The 18,104-nt window shown below is 47.5% G+C and overlaps 1 protein-coding gene across 4 annotated transcripts in view; it reads left to right on the top strand.

Annotated features, from left to right (window-relative positions):
- Positions 1-9,760: 9,760 nt before the first annotated feature.
- PRDM11 (PR/SET domain 11) overlaps positions 9,761-18,104 on the top strand; it is a 48,748-nt gene continuing 40,404 nt past the window's right edge. Inside the window, exon 1 of one of the 4 annotated variants that reach the window (XM_064424911.1) lies at positions 9,761-9,956. Coding sequence is in view for 3 of the 4 variants with exons in the window: in XM_064424916.1 (XP_064280986.1) it covers positions 10,243-10,467 (225 nt within the window). In the remaining variant the exon portion in view is untranslated. Of the gene's footprint in view, positions 9,957-10,048; positions 10,468-18,104 lie in introns of those variants that run through there. The other 3 variants (XM_064424916.1, XM_064424910.1, XM_064424912.1) reach the window with 3 other exon arrangements.

The following is an 18,104-nucleotide window of genomic DNA, read 5'->3' as shown; positions in this document are numbered from 1 at the left end:
GAATGAAAAATACGGAAAATTCCACATTTAGAGGCACAGCTTTATTCAGAAATCAATTTGCATTTACTGATTCATCAAAGGTAAAAGAAACAATGCTGTCCTTTTTAGGGGGAATAATACAATTTACTTGCTGTGCTTCAGATGAAGAAGGAGCTTCATGGAAAGACTTGTAAGATTCCCTCTTAAGCTTCTGTTCTGCCTGCAGAGTCTCCATGAGAGATGAAGAAAGATCAGTTTCAGGAAACCTGAAGAAAATAGTTGGTTTCTTTTTTTAATATTGGGGTTTTTTAATTACTTGGCAAACATTTAATGTGTTTCTAATGGAGCATAAAGTGAGTGGACTCATCTTCTAACACTTCATTACCTCCTTTATGCTTTGTTTATTGGCAGTGATGGCAACTGAGTGGCCTAGAGGGAATTGGCACTTAAATTTCTGTAGCAACCCAAACCAAAATTGGTTTTAATCTAGGTCGTGTATAAATGAATTGCTGATTTTCATAGAAACACAGAATCATAGAATGGCTTGAGTTGGAAGAGACCTTAAAGATCATCTAGTTTCAATCCCACGGCCATGGGTAGGACACTTTCCCCTAGACCAGGTTGCTTAGAGTTACATCTAACCTGCCCTTGAACACTTCCAGGGATGGAGCATCCACAGCTTGTCTCAGCAACCTGTTCCAGCGTCTCATCTACCTCACAATGCAGAATTTCTTCCTAAGAACTAATCTAAAGCGACTCTATTTTCAGTTTAAAGTTCCTCCCTCTGTCACTGCGGGCTCTTGTGAGCAGTCCATGTCCTTGCCCCCGGGCATCCAGAGGTGCTTTGAGGTGGGCAGCGGGGCCGCGGTTCGCTCCCCGCGCCCGAAGGGGCCGGGTCGCGGTGTCCCCGCAGAGCGCGGGGCCGCCCGGCAGAGGGCGGGGAGCGGCAGCGGGCCGGGCTGCGGAGCCGGGCCGGGACAGGGACCGCAGGGCCGGGGGATGCGGGACAGCACCGCCGTGCCGGGACAGGGGCTGCAGAGCCGGGGGATGCGGGACAGCACCGCCGTGCCGGGACAGGGGCCGCAGAGCCGGGGGGATGCGGGACAGCACCGCCGTGCCGGGACAGGGGCTGCAGAGCCGGGGGATGCGGGACAGCACCGCCGTGCCGGGACAGGGGCTGCAGAGCCGGGGGATGCGGGACAGCACCGCCGTGCCGGGACAGGGGCTGCAGAGCCGGGGGATGCGGCGGGGCTGGAGCCCGCACCGGGGCTGCCCTGCCGGAACAGGCGGCTCCAATTCCTTCCCACCGGACAGAGGGAAAACCTCACCTGATGCCAACGGAGAGTTCAAACCTGCCGGGTTTGCGGGGCGGCTTGGGCATTCTCTCAGTTCGCCTTTAAAGCCCCGCACCAACAGGCGAAGGTGCCCTAAAAGCCACCCAAGCAAAGGGAATACACACAATACACTAACACGTTCACAAAGGAAATTGAGGGAGAAAAACATCCTCCAATTTACTTTTTCCTCCTACTGGAAGAGGTCATGACGCACACGATATTCCAACAAGTCTGGAGGAAACTGTTAGTGAAAGTTTAAATAAAAACATTCCTAGCAGGAAAATCCGTGGAATCTACCCCATGTCTTAGGGCATTCCTTTGCCCCAAATGTTCTTACAACTGATCAAGACAGGAAAATCCATTCTGGTAAAATTTGTTTAAGTGTTGGATCTGTTTTATTCTTCAAACAGTGGAAAAGAAAAATCCAGAGCTTTTACTGTTTTCCTTTTCAGTTTGTATGTATTTTTATTGAAATCGTTCTCTGAAACACTTTTGACACTTTATATTAACCAAACGGCCCTTTCTTTGATAAAGTTAAGTCGTTAACAATGTTACTAAAGGAAAATAGCATACAGCCTTTGGGGGAAACTAAAGCTTCCACTGGGCAAACACATGATATTTTACCTCTGACTAAAAGATTAAGCTTTCATCATAAAAAGGAAAAGTCAATGAAAATGAGAAAAATAATATTTTCTCATTAACAAACAAACAAACAAACAAACAAGTAGTTTTAAAATCTCTTACCAGTGCAAGTTGTACCTATGAAAACCCTGTTTTCAGCACAGTGGGGCTTTTTTGATGTTTTTCTTCACCTTGAACACTTTTGGTGTTCATGCTTTTCATAAAGTAATTTGCTTTGAAATTACCCTGCATCATAGTCATTGTTGTCACTTGTATTAGTCCTTTGTATTAACGGAAGATGTAGAGACTGTAAGGTTAACTAAGTGCTAATCAAATGCAGAACATTAAAAAAAATGGTTCTTGACTTAAACACACTGTGATTAGGCAGAAGACCTGGCAGACTGCAGAGTTCAGGAACACCAACAAAACAAAAAAAGGTAGCCAGCCACTAAACAGCCAGAATTAGCTTTACAATCATGGCATTCAAAGCAATAATAAAAAGGTCGCTGCCTTTTATTTACTTCTGTCTTAGGTATCTTCAAATATTTTGTCCAGAAGCCCAGGCTTTCTGCAGCCTCTTAGCCAGAGAACAAGAAAGCACTATTTTTAAAATGAAAGCCAAGAAACCCTTGTAATCAGAAGCTTTAAAGAAAATACCAAATGTCACGAGAGTAGGTAACAGGAGAGTAGTTCCCTACCACTATTTCTCTTCAGATTCTGTTTGTGATGCAAAATTTAAGGATCTTTCCCCCTTATATTTTTCAATGCTATGGTTAAGTGCAGAATGTTGCCCTTTAAGTGGATGGTCTTTTTACAAAGCAATTTGATTATCTTCAATTATGCTATTATGAACAGCTGAAGTTAAGGAAAAAAAAAACCAAAAAACAAAAAAACCCCAAACCAACTAAAGGTCTACAATTATATTCAGTTTTCTTCTCCTAACAGACCAGAAAGTCTGGATAGTCATTGTACTTTTTGTTTAATATTAGCCCTCAGTCATAATAATTTTTAGACGCTGATGCATTAGAACAACATGAAATGGTTTGGACTGCAACAGAACAAGCCACAAGTTACTTGGCATAAAAATCTTTTTTTGCCCTCCAGAACTTCAAAACCACAGAACCATGGAAGTATTTATTTGATGAAGTACTTTAATTAAGATTTTGATGTAGAGTTAAGTTTGATCTACACATCTCTAATTTGGAAGAGAGAATTCTGAGATTTGTAGATCATGTTCTCATGATGCAGAGCCTGTAACATAATATGCCATGCAGCAGTGCATGGCGGAAGCTCTGCCTGCAAAAATCTGCTGCAACTACGTGCTTTGGAGCTCTCTGCTCTGGCTGAGCATTTGTGTTGACTTATTTTACAAAATAGCCTGCTAAGGATAACATAGCTAGTGGGGAACTGTTACACAGAATGTCTGTAACATACTGTGTTAGTGTTTCTGGAAGAGCAACACTCCTGCCCTTCCAATAAAACGAAATAGTAATAAATGATGTGTGCAGGAGGCATTCCATATGGTTGTCCTAAAGTTGAACTGGAAGAGCTGTCTGACAAGGGCCATCCTCTCATAATGCAGTGAGCATCATGAGAGCCTACCCTGGCCTTCCCAAGAGCAGCAGGGAGTAGCTGCAGCTCCCTGGTAAGAAGAGTGGGGAGAGAGTCAATGTAGAGTCAGAGTCAACTGCAAGACTTGGGCTGAAGTGACAACAACAACCTCTCCCAAATAATGTCCCCTGCTCAGGAGCTCTGCCTCCAGGTACTGCCATAGATAAACAACTGGTAATGAATGAGCTTTCTAAGTATTTACATCTCATCTATGCAGTATTATACCAGAAAGTTAAATATAAAACTGATGATAAAATTCACAGGTGACATCAAGACTAGCAAATGAGGGAAGAGAAGGTGTTATGCTATCTGATCTGAGAGTGCTTGATGTCAGAAACATGGGCCCATTCCCAGAAAGGGATCTTGCAGGCAGTGCCATGCATGGCACTGTGAGCACAGGCCACTCCCAAGGAGTGATGGAACACCCTCTGGGTAACAGCAGCTCTGAAAAGGATAAAAGGACAGTTTCATGGGGAACCCGTAGTGTCCTGACACAATGACATCCTGTGGTGGTCCTGAAAGCATAGCTGTAAGGACACTTGTGTATAAATATGTATGTGTATTTTTGGTTAAGTGAATCTTATATTGCCAGTGGCAGTTCAGACAGCCGTGTTTTAAAACGGATGTTGAAAAACTGAGTGGGGTTCACAGGGAAAGCAGGAAAATAACATAAGGACTGATAAAAATATCTTTTGTTGAGAGATTTAAAGAGAAAATTTCCTTAACTAACTCAGAAGGAAATATTTTGAATTGACTATATACCAGCATAGATAATATCTTCCCAGGAAGAAAATATCAAGAATGTATCTAAGCATAAAGAAAAGCATAAAAAGAACCAGTGGCTAGAAGGTGGATGCTGCAGAGAATCCAAGCCCATGTTTATAATGTGGAGAGGACAAAGGGAAAGATAAATTCTTAATCTCTTGATTTCTGAAGATCAGAACTCAGTGTCTTTCTTAAAGACAACTTTAGAGTTAAGCAAAGTTATTTGGCTCAAGGCAGGGTAGCTGCTTGTGATATATAGAAGTGCACATTCCTATGGACTGCCAAAACATGTGACGGGTGCCTAGAAACAAACCACCGAGTTTTGAAGTGCTTGTGAGCAGAGACATTCCTTGCTTTCCAGTCTTTGGGCCAACTACAGAGAGACCATTTCATATGGAAAAGCAGTTCTGGTTATTCATTAAAAACATACCAGTGCAAAATTCTCAGACCTTAGTGTTTGAAAAAGGCTTTGTACGTGCCTCCTCTAGTCCAAAAGATTTCAGGATTGGTCTTGGGCAAGTGATTTAATTTCTGTGTTTCTGGCTACAGTTTGACTGCTCATTCCTGCTGCCATCCCTGCAGCCCAAGGCATGGGCACCGATCTGGGTAAAAGGGTATCCACATGCATGGACCAATACTATGATAACTAAGCATCATCTTTTTTTTTTTTTTTTGGTGGATTACTTTTAACTCAGTTCAGATTTCTTCTTCAGCTCACGGCCTATGAACAGCCTTGTCAGCACAGCTAGGACTGGGTGGCTATGGCAGCATCCACGCACCACAGAACAGGAAATCCTAAAGACACCACTGCCTTGGAGGTGCAGATGCCAAGGCTGATTCCCTGGCTCATTGCTGCCAAGGGAAAGGCCTGGCTTTCCTCCTCTTCCCTGAGAGCATGCCACCAACACCTCCTTTTGCTGATGCTGGCAATTGCTGGGTGAGTTATGCAGCTCAGAAGGGCCAACCCAAGGAACTGTGACTGCTGAAGTGGCTCTAGCTACCTGCAGCATCAGACCATACCCTCAATTGCCTGTACAGCTCTGCAGCATTCCCAGGAAGGGCTCCATACACTATTCTAAACTCCAGACAGAATCATCCCTCCCTCCTCACTGTCCCTGACAGTGCCTTTTCCTGCTTTCTTGTTAGCACCAGAGCTGCTGTGGCCACAGGATGGGCAGGCTCAGCCCTCCAGGCAGTGGCACAACTGCCAAGCCTGGAGAAGAGTGTAAAGGGTAGAAGGTTGCACCCAGAAGTTTCTTGCTTACCAGTTGAACTCAGCACTATTCATCAGCCTCCTTGGAGAATTGTTCACTAGGCTTAATCCAGTGAAACCCATAACTTCAAGGAGAGCACTGCATTGCTAAAGGATTCATATTCTACCTATAACAGCGGAAGACCCATATAGCATGATGAGGAAAAACATGCAGCACTACTGGGTGAAGGTCATCACCGCTTCTATTGTACAGCAGAAATAAAAACACACGCTGCAGCTCTGCACAGTTACGTGCTCTTCAAAGAGCTCTTCCCCCGCACCTCATTCAGAGCCTGTCCCACCCTGCTACAGTAATTTGTAACTATGGGCTTCTGGCCGAGTTTCCTTCTCAGTCATGTAATTTCCTTTTCTTTTGTGGGCCATTTTCAGATTTTCAAAGAGAAAAGTTTGTGTTCTGCTTCACTATCCAATAACCTATGAATATGGAAATGTCCCTGATTTTGGTGTGGCTTACTAACAGAATTTTTAATGCTAAAAGATGTTTATCAGCTAGCAACACACTGACTGAGAGCGTCAGAACTGTGGTCCCACAAATTTGAGTATTTTCTGTGTGCTGAAGAAATGTGGCCTGGGTAATAGCAGTAGGATTTTCCTTTCTGCTGGCAACTGAGTGACCTTTCCTGGAGGAATATGAAGTTTGGCCCCAAGCAACTAGTTTCTCAGAGCTTGGGAAGCAGTTGCCTCTTGGTGTTGATGTGGTTACATATGATGTTGACAATCTTAAATGAGAGAATACTCAGTGATGTCAAGGCTGCTGTGTGCTACAGCTTGCAGAAGAACCTGAACGCTTTCCTACCTTTCCTTAGGCACCCTGTGGAAGAGAGCCAGGCATCCCCCACCACCCACCTCCAGCACAGATCCTGACTTCCACCCTCTTTGCAGTGTTGTGCCTGAGACACTGGGTGTTTTTAGGTAAGCTCATTCCACAAAACACATCCAGACTCTTCTGGTACAGGGATCAGATTTTGCAGCTGACAGATGTACCTGCCAGCTCTGAAGACCATTTAACAGAAGTTTGATTCAGTTTTACCCACTTTTGCAAGCATTATTTTTAATACAATTGGCTAAAAGTTCAGAGTCAGTAGAAGGAACTTTTTGCCTCTGCAGGAGAATATCCAGCACTTCATGGAGGAAGGGATTTGACAGTACAATACTGGAAAGTCAACACCTAATTAGACAGTCATTTTGTCAACACCTAATCAGACAGTCATTCTGATCTGATGTTGCCATTTGTAAAGTTTTATTCTGAGACAGAGGAGAATTGCTGTGGGTGGTGGAGTGGGGGCTGAATGTACTTATTTAAAAAAATAATAATCCTACGTATTTTTAATAAGTGAGGAGGCAGCTTGCTGAAGAAGGAAAGCCTTTTCAAGCCCCAAAGGTAACATTTTTGCAGAGAGAGTACAAATTTGCACTGTCTTCCTTCCATAATCTGTTTCTAGATAGAAAAGATAAAAAATCTTGTTCATGGGGATTTTATCTCCTGATGAGATGGGCTGACCTTGGCTGGACACCAGGTGTCCACCAGAGAGGTTCTATCACTCCCCTCCTCAACCACACAGTGGAAAGAAAATACAAGGACTAAAAGCTCATGGGTTGAAATAAGACAAAGCAAGATGACTCACCAATTACCATCATGGGCAAAACTGACCCAAATTGGGAGCTTATTACCAATCAAATCAGAGAAGGATAATGGGAAATAAAAATAAATATATTAAATATTAAAATTAAATATTAAATATTAAAACACCTTTTCCCACCCCTCCCTTCTTCTGGGCTGAATTTTACTCCTTAGTTCTCTAACTTCTCCCCTCCAGCAGTGCAAGGGGACAGGAAATGAGCACTACAGTCAGTTCATCACACATCTTCTCTTCTGCTCCTTCCTTCTTAGGGGGAGTACTCCCCACGTTCTTTCCCTGCTCCTGTGTGGGGTCCCTCCCACAGTTCTTCACAAACTGCTCTTGTGCAGGTCTCCTGCAGGGTCTCAAGTCCTGCCAGCATACTTGCTCCAGTGTGGGTTCTTCTCTCCACAGGTCTTGCCAGGAGCCTGTTTCCAGCATGGGCTTACCAAAGGGTCACAGCCTGATTTTAGCATCCACTTGCTCTGGTGTGGGATCCTTCAGAGGGTAAAAGTAGATATCTGCTACACCATGGGCCACCATGGGCTGAAGGGACCTCACCATGGTGCTCTCCACAGGCTGTCAGGGAATCTCTGCTCTGGCACTGGAGCACCTCCTCCCCTCCTTCTTCAACTGACCATGGTGTCTGGAGAGCTGTTTCTCCCATACACTCTTACTCCTGCAATTGCTGCAATTGCTGTTGCAGTTTTTCCTCCCCTTTTTAAATGTGTTATCACAGTGGTGTTTCCACAGTCGCTGATGGGTTCGGCCATGGCCAGCTGTGAGTCTGGCTTGGATCTGGCTGGAGTTGGCTCTGTCAGACATAGGGGAAGTTTCTGGCAGAAACAGAAACTTTCTGCCAGAGAAAGTCACAGAAGACACCCCGTAGCCTCCCCACTACCCACACCTTGCCACACAAACCCAACATACCTGACTATTAAACATATAAAGCAACTGGCACACATTAAAACAAGGCAACTCCCTCTCAATAAATTAGCATGCCTGTATTTACAGGAAGACATAATAGCTGTTATTTATACTGCATTTACATACTTAATTTTCTTTACAAATAAAAGCTTTATGCTTCCCTTTGAGCCTCCCCTTGCAGCCTTTGACTACAATAGCTACAACTAAACTATTACTCCAAATTAGCCTGGCATTCAGTGTGCATTTGTATTACTCACTTGATTTTTATTGGTTTTTTTAGTTATTATTTTTCCTCTTGGTTCATTCATCAATCATATTTACAAACCCATTGTTGTACTTACTGCCAGCTGAGTGTTCTCACACATTTCAGCACACAGACAGAAACTGCAAACTAGGGCAGCTCTATTAGGATCTCTAATATTTCTGAGGAGTCGGAAGGTGCTGACAGCTTATGGTCTTCCCAAGGCAAGTGCAAGTGCCTCAAAGTCCATCTATCTGCAATTACTGGAAGGGGTAAAATGACACCGCACACTTTTCCTCTGAGAACGAATCCTCTCCCCAGAGGTTAGAAATGGGGAACAAAAAGCAAACTACAGTTGGAGATCTGAGGACTGATACTCATTTGAACTTCCGAATAATCATCTGTGCCACGCTGGCTGCTTTTGCAAAGAGAGCTTATTTTGAAGCCGAGTTGATTACCTTCCTTGTTGTTTTGCCAGGCAATTTAAATTAAGTGATACATCAAGACCTAACCCTGAAGTTCTGCCACCCCACAACACTAAGTGAGAGTAGTGGAAGCAGCTCAAGGATGGCAGAAGCAGGCCTCTATTTCACTTGGGCTATATACTTTTTTACTTTTTGTCTTCACTCAATTTTTCTCCTCTTTACACCAACTTTGTATTGTAGTGACTTCAGAGTGGAGAGTATTAGGAGAGAATCTATTTCTCAGGACTGCAGAAAACAGTGTTTCTCAGGGCTACAGAAAATGGGAAGTAGTTCCAAGAATCCAATCCGGCACATTGTCACCAGAGCCCTGTTTGCATACAAGTCCATTGTCAACTGAAGGAACTGGAAAATTATGGCTATTTATCCATTCCTCTCTTTACCCCCCGTTGTGCCTCTTTTGGCAAAGCAGCTGAAGAGTTTGCATTGTTTCAAATTTAATGCTTGCAGATGGTTTTTATTTGGAATTTGTTTTATTGGTGAGACATGCTTCCTCTGTTTATTAAATTGTGCCTACTTTTTGTCATCCGTCATGTTGCCCGCAATTTCTGCGCAGAGCTCGAGGGTAGGGTTTGTTGTTACTGTTGCTGCTGGGTGGGTTACTTTTTTGGGGGGGGTAATCTGAAATACGATCGAGCTCCGGGGAAACAGCGCGTCTTCCCATTCACTTTTTCCCGCGGAAGAGCATGAGGCTCCCGACGGGCGGCCAGGGGCGTGGGGCGCTGCCGGGGGAACGGGCGCCCGCCCCGGGGCAACGCCGCCTGTGGCCCTGGCGGGCGGGGGAGCCCCGGGGCCGGCCTGGGCGGGGGTCACGTCTGGGCGCCGTGCCCCGGAGGCGGGCGGCCCGCGGGCGGGGGCCGGGTCGCGCTCCGCGGGGCGCCGCGGCGGCGGCCGGGCGGCGGCAGGTGCTGGCCGCGGCAGCGCCCGGGGCTAGCCCGGCGGCTCCGCCGGGACGGGCCCCCTCGGCCGGCGGCTCCCCCCGCGCGGTGCCCCCGGGCCGTCCGGGCGGGTTTTGTCCTCCAGAGCCCCCCCCGAGCCCCCGGCCGGCCGCGGGCGCTGATCGCCGGCGGCTCCGCGCGGAACTCGCAGGCTCCGGAGCAGGAGGTGGGAACCGCGGGCGGTTTGGGCTTGCTCGGCTTCTTCTGCGTTTGTTTTTTGGTGGTTTTTTTTTTTTCCCCGTAGCTGTATGCGGCTTTTGGGGTTTGTTTTTTATTATTTTTTCCCCTCCTCTTTTCCCACCGCGGGTGTTTGGAAGGAAAGCGGCAATGCCGCGGCCCCGGGAGAGCCTCGGCGGGCCGGGCCGGGCCGGGCCGGGCGGGCCGGCGGCGCCTCCCCCCGGTTCGGGGGGTCCCCGGGCTCGGCCCCCGAACGCCCCTCTCTTCCGTTCTCCATGTCATTTCCTGTGCTAATAAGATGGTGGTCACGGCCGGGAGGGAGGGAGCCGCCGCTGCCGCCTCCGCCGAGCCCGGCCCGGCCCCGGGACCCGTCCTCGCCTGGGACTAGCCAGCGGGGCCGGCGGGGTGGGAGGGCGCAGCCAGCCGGGCTCCCCCCGCCCCTCCCGGGCGGAGCGGGCCCCCCGACGCCGAGGCGGGCTCCCCGCGCCCGCAGTGCCGAGGTGAGTCAGCCTCGCTGGTAGCCAAGGTGGCCACGAAAATGGCTGCGGAGCGCGGGGGGGAAACCCGTCCCAGCCCGGGGGGGAGGTCCTGCCGAGGGGTGCCCGCAGCGGGTGGGGCGGCGCTGAAGACCCGCGGGCACAGGTATCTCCCCCCCTTCCCCGCCCGCCCCGCTTTTCCCCCCTCGGGGCGGGCTGCGCGGGGCCCGGCCCGTCCCCGCCGCTCCCGCCGCGCCGCTCCCGCCCGCGCCGCGGCTGCGCCCGCCCGGCCCCCCCGCCCCGCCCGCGGCCGCCAGCGGGGCCGGCGACTGACGCGGCCGGCGGCCAATGGGCGGCGGGGGCGGGCGGGCGCGCGCCACATTGGAACGCGGGGGCGGGGCGGCGCGGGGTGCTCCGGGCGGCGGCCGCGGGACACGGGCACCCCCCCGGGAACACGGGCATCCCCCCGGGGACACGGGCATCCCCCCGGGAACACGGGCATCCCCCCGGGGGCACGGGCATCCCCCCGGGGACACGGGCATCCCCCCGGGAACACGGGCACCCCCCCGGGAACACGGGCATCCCCCCGGGGACACGGGCATCCCCCCGGGAACACGGGCATCCCCCCGGGGGCACGGGCATCCCCCCGGGGACACGGGCACCCCCCCCGGGAACACGGGCATCCCACCGGGGGCACGGGCATCCCCCCGGGGACACGGGCATCCCCCCGGGGACACGGGCACCCCCCCGGGACCCAGGCACTCCCAGGGACCAGAGCACCCAGCTTGCGGCATCACTCCAGCCCCAGTGCACAGAGCCCGGGCAGAGGTGCCCTTGCTCCGCTCAGCCGGGATGCTCTCTTAACTCGCAGAAAAACTCCAGATGCGCCTTCTTGGGCCTTCTTCCCTCTGTGGGTTTGGGTTTGGTTTTTTTTTTTTAAGTTACGGAATTTCTCAAGTTTCTTCGCAAATAGTTATATTTCAGAGGGAAATGGAAGATGCCTCCAGAGTCCCCTTCTCAGATCCCTAAAAAAAAAAAAAAAAAAAAAAAAGCTGGCCTGTGGGCAAAACTGTTGGCTCACTGTTGCTTCCTCTTTTTCCTGTGATTAATGCCTCTCATTAGTGGGAGGAGAACTGGCAGAACCAGCTTAAAAAAATACCAGCCTAACTGTAAGATAGGATTGTTTTCCAGCACTGCAGGTGTGTGCAGCGGTTTGGTTTGTTGAGCAGCACAGGAGCCCCAGCCCAAAATATCCAGCAGCCCCTTGGATCCAGTCCTGCCAGCAAGGTTTAATTCCCTGTGAGACAGGCGGAGCACAAGCTCACTGCCTGGGTTGGGCTTCACACCCCCTAAATTTCCATTTGTCTAATAACCAAGATTATAAGCAGGGAAAGTGGAAAGGGAAATGAGTCTCCTGACATTGTAATGAATTGTGTATAAACCGCTTTTGCTTTTCAAGTGCAAGTGGCAGTCAGAAACAAAAGCACTGAGGTGATGGGTGTTTGCTTCTTGCAACGGGTGCTTTTGGACCAAAGGTGCTCCTGCTCTAGAAGAAATAGTTAGCACAGGGCTGAGTGGCATGGAGCTTTTGAAATACATGCAGCCTGCAAAGAGTTCAGGTGTTGGCGTGGCCAAGGACTGTGTTGGCAAAGGAGGGGTTGGCTGCTGGAACCACTCACCGGGGAGGATTTGAGGTAGCCAGGGGAGATGCCAAAGTTTGGCTCTTGGCTGAATGCTGAATTGACACATCTCACTGTGGCATGGAGTAGCAGGACCTTGGCAAGTTGTTTCTTTCTCCTGCCCAGGAGTCATGTCAAAGGCTACCGCTCCTTCCAACTGTTTTTTTGAGCATGAAGGAGTTCCTGAAGCTCCTGACTCAGTGCTGGCTGTGGCGCAGAGCTCTCTGGGATACTGGCCTGTTGTTCCTCTGGCATCTTTGTGGACCATGCATGAAGCATGGTGCTTTCTGGCGTAATTTGTGGGGGATTCTCAATATCAGCCTTATTGCTCACTGATAGCAGTTACTTGTACTTTTTTAACAAGTGAAGGAGTATTGTAAGGATAGTACCTGATTTTAAATAATGAGGGCAAAAGCAAGGACTTCTTCAAAACCTGGTATTTTATGAACTGATGCAAGGCCCATCTTACTGGGATGGGATTAGGGCAGCTTGTTGCTTGTATTCCTTGCTGGAAAGTGATGGAACTGCCTGAAATTGGTAGGAGCAGTGTTAAGGTTGTGAACACTGCATGAGCAGCCTGAAGCAGGAGGGCTCCGGCACTGCAGCAGGCTGGCTTTGCGATCAGGGGGATACAGGCATTGTGGTGAGTGGGAGTTGTCACTCTTGAGTCAGGAATCAAAGTGTGTATATGAATGAGAAATACAGCAAGCCCAGGCAAGAGAGATCTTTGGTCTTTTTATAGAGTGCCATGTACACTTTATCCTTCTGTTTTGTTTTGTTTTTTTTTGTTTTTTTTTTTTTTAATATTCTTTTTTCTTTTTGTAACTTCTTTCTCATGCTGGTTAATTCCAAAGTGGTGTTGTGGGGTTTTAGTTTGTTTTTTTTTTTTTCCCCATGTCCATTTATGCACGAGAAGTACATGCTTTTACCTCTCTATTCTTAAAGCTGCTGTTAGCAAGACCTGTCCCTTGGTGCTACTAAGCCATTCCCAGAGCTCTTAAAATGCTACCTAATATTTGTGACATTTTGGGGTAGCATATTTAAAATCATTACTGCCAATCCAGTGGTGTTACATGGATGTGAAAATTTGCATGGAGAAACTATATGTAGTCCCAAAGAAAGAATGGTTTGGGTTTGTTTTTTTGTTTGATTATCAAATAGTAATACTATAGGTTAACTTGGGGACCTTCAGAACAAAGATAAGCTGCTAAAACTTGATGTGAAGACTGGACCAGTGAGAAGTAGTGACTTTTGTTTCCAGGGGAGTGAGTGCAGGTGGGAACTTCTGATGCCTTCTCTGCGCTGGGAATATGTGTGTACCTGAGATCCGTGATTTTTCTAAGTAAAGCCAAAACAAGAAAATATGACTTTTATTCTTCAGTTTGCATTGCAGCTTTCTGGCATTTTAAGAAATCTGGAATCAGCTGGATACGCCTCAGGGTTTGCTTGATGTATCTTCTTGCATCAGTGCTGCGTTGTCTGATCTGCTCTCTCACCTGAACACAGACCCTTCAGACCCCCAGGCTGAGAGCTGCTTGAGGCACAGGCTTAGCCAGTGAAGGGCAGTCAGCACGTGCAATATCTGCTGGCATTGAGCAAGTGGCAGAATTCCTGCTGCCCTGCAACTGGGCTGCCCTGCTGTGGATGCTGGCTTTGCTGCTTCACGTTTCACCCCTTGTCACGCTTGTGGCGTTTCTCATTGTGAGCGCGACTGTACAGCGCTCCTGCCTGAGGCTCGCTCGTAGAGGGTGAAGTTTCTTGGACCAGAGCTCTTGTGCAGCTGCAGGCAGTTTTAGTGTCTCCTCTTGCACTGATGCCTCTGCAGCAGTGGAGTAAAGAAGGCTTTAATTTCACAGGGTTTTCTGCTCTCCCTGTGACCTCTTCTCTGTTACCAAAGGTGTTTTTAAATAAAGTCTCTAGAGAAATGTTCCTTTTAAAGCTACATAGTAAAATGTGGCTTTTCAGGAATTCCTGCTAGTTAAACTTGTCTGTGCAAGTGGATTCCAGTAGCAAGTCCAACTGCCCTAAGAAAAGCAGGACAAGGTGACAGGTTCATGCAGTCCTGGATGGCATCTTCGGAAAGAAGATGAGGGAAAAGTGCTTTGGAAAGGGAAGAATTTTGCAGGTACAGGAGGCCAAAGAGCAATGGAAAACAGAGCAATCCTGTGGCATATTTGAAAGGTAGAGGCAGCCAAGGTGGATGGAGAAGAAACCTGGTGAGGAGGGCAACACAAGTATCCCATGCTGGAGAAGTTTTTCTTTTAATGCCCACCACATGAGGGACAATACTGATGGAAAAGACTGGGAGAATTGAGAGTAAAAAAAGCAGAGATGAAGGGAAAAGTTTTGACTTGGCAACTAGAATGACATTTTCCATGTGGATTTTTAGATGTCTGGTCACTGTCCTCTGCACCTAGGCTTTGAAGTTCAGCTAGAATTGAAGGTGGTACTAGCACAGGCATTTTTCCAACTTCTATCCTGAGCTCGTCACATAAGTACAAGAACATATGTTTTGCAGAGACAGTCAATTCAAAATATTGATACTTAAAGCTTTGCTGTTGAGTTTCTTGGTCATGGTTCCATTTGTGGGGGCAGGATAATTGTATCTTTCAAAGCTGTTGCTGAAAGGGCACTTCTCTCTGCAAGGCTGCGAGGCAGTACTCAGGCTCAGAACAGTTCCTCTGCAGTCAGAAGGTAAAAGCATTATAGATATAATTTAAGGTTTAAGCTGCAGAAACTGGCAGCCTCCAGCAGTCAATCAGTAATGTGTACTGCAGAACTGTTTCAGTGCAGTTCCTCGCTCATGGACAGCCGTCAGTAAGGGGCCCATCAGAAGGGTCTGTCATAAACCAAGTTGTCCAATTTGAGCATGCTCTGATAAATGGTTTCCTTTCTCTGCCCCCTTTCTTCTCCCTTCCTCAGGCTTTGGCTTTTCAGCAAGGCTGGTTTTCCTTCGCCTGTGGTGACTTGTCCCAGAGGAGGGGCTGCAGTTCCAAAGTCTTGGCATCAAGCCCTGCTGGGGCTGCCACTCCCAGCACTTGCCTTGCTGCCTGTGCTGCAGTCAGCTGGGGCTGGCTTCTGCCTGTGGAAACCTGGCTGTGGGTAGTGGGGGAGATGTGTAAGGACAGAGTGGTAAAAGTTCACAGGAGGTGATGTGGGGGATTAACTCATGAAGCAGCTCTAGGGTTGCTGTAATTAGCTTCCCTGAGAGCCAGCAGTGCTCCTGCCTTGCACAGTGGGGAGCTGAGGCACTGAGCATCGTGGTGCTGGTCCCCCAGCCAGGTCATCTCTGTGGGCTGCAGGGCACTGGCTCCAGGCTCCTGACTATGGATCAGGGCTCTAGGACACACAACTCCAGTGGTCCTCCACTAACACCATTTCAGAGTGTGGAAGGCTGCTAATTGGAGCTTATATTGGTCAGGGCCATCAGTCATCTGCAGGCTGATAATAATTATGAAATATTTTCCCGTGCTTTCCTCTTTTAGTACACCGAAGCTTTATTTTGAAAATGTATCATATAAACAGCATCATAATATTCTGGGTGGAGTTAAATGTGGGCCTTCAACTGCAGACTCAAAACTAAGTGTTCACAGCATCTTCCTTGAAAGATGTCCTAAGTTTGACCCAGTATGTTCCTCTTTACACCTTGCATTTGTATAAACCTTGATTTCCTCATGTCTGTGTAAATCAAATGGATTTGCTGTTGTTTGGGTTTTTTAATTTCTTCTGATGCTGCTGGAGTACTTCATGTGGTCTGCTCTTTGTTTGACTTGGAGACTCCTTGCTTGGAAATACTAATGAGAATGCTAAATACTCCACAGTTTGCAGAGTCCAGTCCTCTTATTAATTCAGGGGAAATTAATGAAAACACTGTGGAAATGGACTGAAGAAAAAATCCATACTGATGACACAGAAGCATACTTTTATGAGCAATAAAATGTGTTCTATAGTTGTCATGTTTCACACCTAGGCTTGCTGATTATCTTTTCCGAGATCAAATTAGTTCAATCAGCTTTTGAAGACTAGAAGCGTTTAAATTACTATTTTTCTCTTCCCTTTGTAATTGTAAAGACAACATTATTATGTATGGTATGTTTGTAAGTTGCTCTTTTCCTTGAAAATTCTACCTCAGGTCACCACCGAGACTGGCTGCTGTTGCAAAGGCGGTAGCTCCAGAACAGCAAATCCACTTATTACATCTCCTGGTGCTGAGACAGATGCTAATGTGTCTGCAATGGGGTTAACTGGCTGGGTGGTTTTTTTAATTCAGTCTCATTACTAGTCAGGTGTTGAGATTTTGCTTTTCTTCTAGGATAGTTGGTGAATATTTGTAGTCCCTTAGTGACTTGCACAGATGAAGTCTTCTGACATTCTCTCTCTGCTTTTTGGACTGGAATTGAATGAGTTCTTGGGCTCTTTCCACGTTTCTGCTAATCAGTGTTTTAAAAATGTCCATAATGTAAAGGACCAGGTATGTCTGTGCAACCCAGTACCTTTATGTAGAAGATGCACTTAAGGTTGCACGTATAGACCAGAAGTGCTTGGCCCCTGCTGGAAGTGTTTTCTAGCTAGCTTGTTAGGATATACAGGGTCTGAACACCCCTCTCTGTATGGAAGGGAATGTGCAGATCAAATTGTGGTGGTGGTGAATTCAGCACACGGATATCTGGTTTCTTGGCAGATCTGACACTGGGAGTATCTGGACTGCTGCCTGCCCCAAGGAAAAGGGGGTCGGTGTGACCCATGCTCAACCACTACTCATCCAAGCCATGTAATATGAGTCCCTAACCTGTGGACAGATTTACCAGCTCTGAATAATGTCTGTTGTGCTGTGAGATCTTATCTTCCTAATGGCCTGCAAGAGGGTACAAATGAGGAGAAATAAATACTGCTCTTGCTTTTGCTTCCTCTGCATTTTGTGAAACAGTTGATGTGTTCTCATTTTGCCTGCTGTGTTTGTTAGTGCTTTTACAGGACTGAGATAGTTGGTCAGAATTTTGGGAACAAGTGAAAGTAAGATCTGCTCCTGCCTTCTCATTTTCTCCCACATACTCTTTCCCTATTTGCTGAACAAGTAAAAAGAAAGGAGCTGCCTGCCATATCCTGAAGTCCAAATAGAGTGAAACCACTGTAGCAAGCATAGAGGAGCTGTCCTGTAACATCCTTCCACAGAAACAGGCACTAACTAGATAAATGGTGCCAAAGCAGGATTTTAGCTTTATTTTATACCTGTACTCATAGGTCCCAATGGAATAGGGATTCCCCTGCACCTGAAACTGCCTGCCTAGAGGAATTGGTGCTCCAGAGGCTTTACAATTGTCTGTTTGATTCTTGAAGCTGTTGAGTTGGATGGTGAGAGGGAGCGTTGTTCAATAAACAGTTGCCTCCTGGAAGTCCAGAGGTCTCTTGTAGGAGTGGAAGTTTCTCATCAGCCTTTGGGGTAAAGAGCTTTGGGTTGTGATTTATAAGTAATAGTATGCTCAAGAAACTTTCTGTCATGTGACTGTATCAAGAGTGAAATCGTGTTTTGTGATTCTCGACAAAATTTAGCAGCAGTCTTATAAAAAAATCACTGGTGTGTGTAAAGGCAGACCAGCACTTGGTTGTTGCTATTGAGTGGATTGTTCGTTTTGTGCAGGAAAAGGGAGCTCTGGAAAAATGCACTGAATTTTCTGAGTTGTTGGGGCAGTTTGATTTTAGTGGATAGCTTGGCCATGGCTCACAGACGTGTGTGCAAGCCTGTCCATCCATTTGGTCTTCTGACACCACTAAACATTCACCAGTGGAAGAAAAAGACAGCATACTGCAGGTTATCTTTCTTTTTAAAAGAAAGGAAAAGCTGGGACTTTTGGAAAAGTGTTGAGTGAAAGGCCATCTTGTTAGAAGATGGATGTGCTTTCAGAGGGGCTAATTTTGACACTAAGGAAATATATGTAGAGCTGATTGCTGGCCAGGTGCCAGTGACTGAAGGGCACCGGAGGC

Source organism: Passer domesticus, chromosome 6 (assembly GCF_036417665.1).
Source record: "Passer domesticus isolate bPasDom1 chromosome 6, bPasDom1.hap1, whole genome shotgun sequence".
NCBI classification, from domain to species: domain Eukaryota; kingdom Metazoa; phylum Chordata; class Aves; order Passeriformes; family Passeridae; genus Passer; species Passer domesticus.
This window is presented reverse-complemented; position numbering and strand designations above follow the sequence as displayed.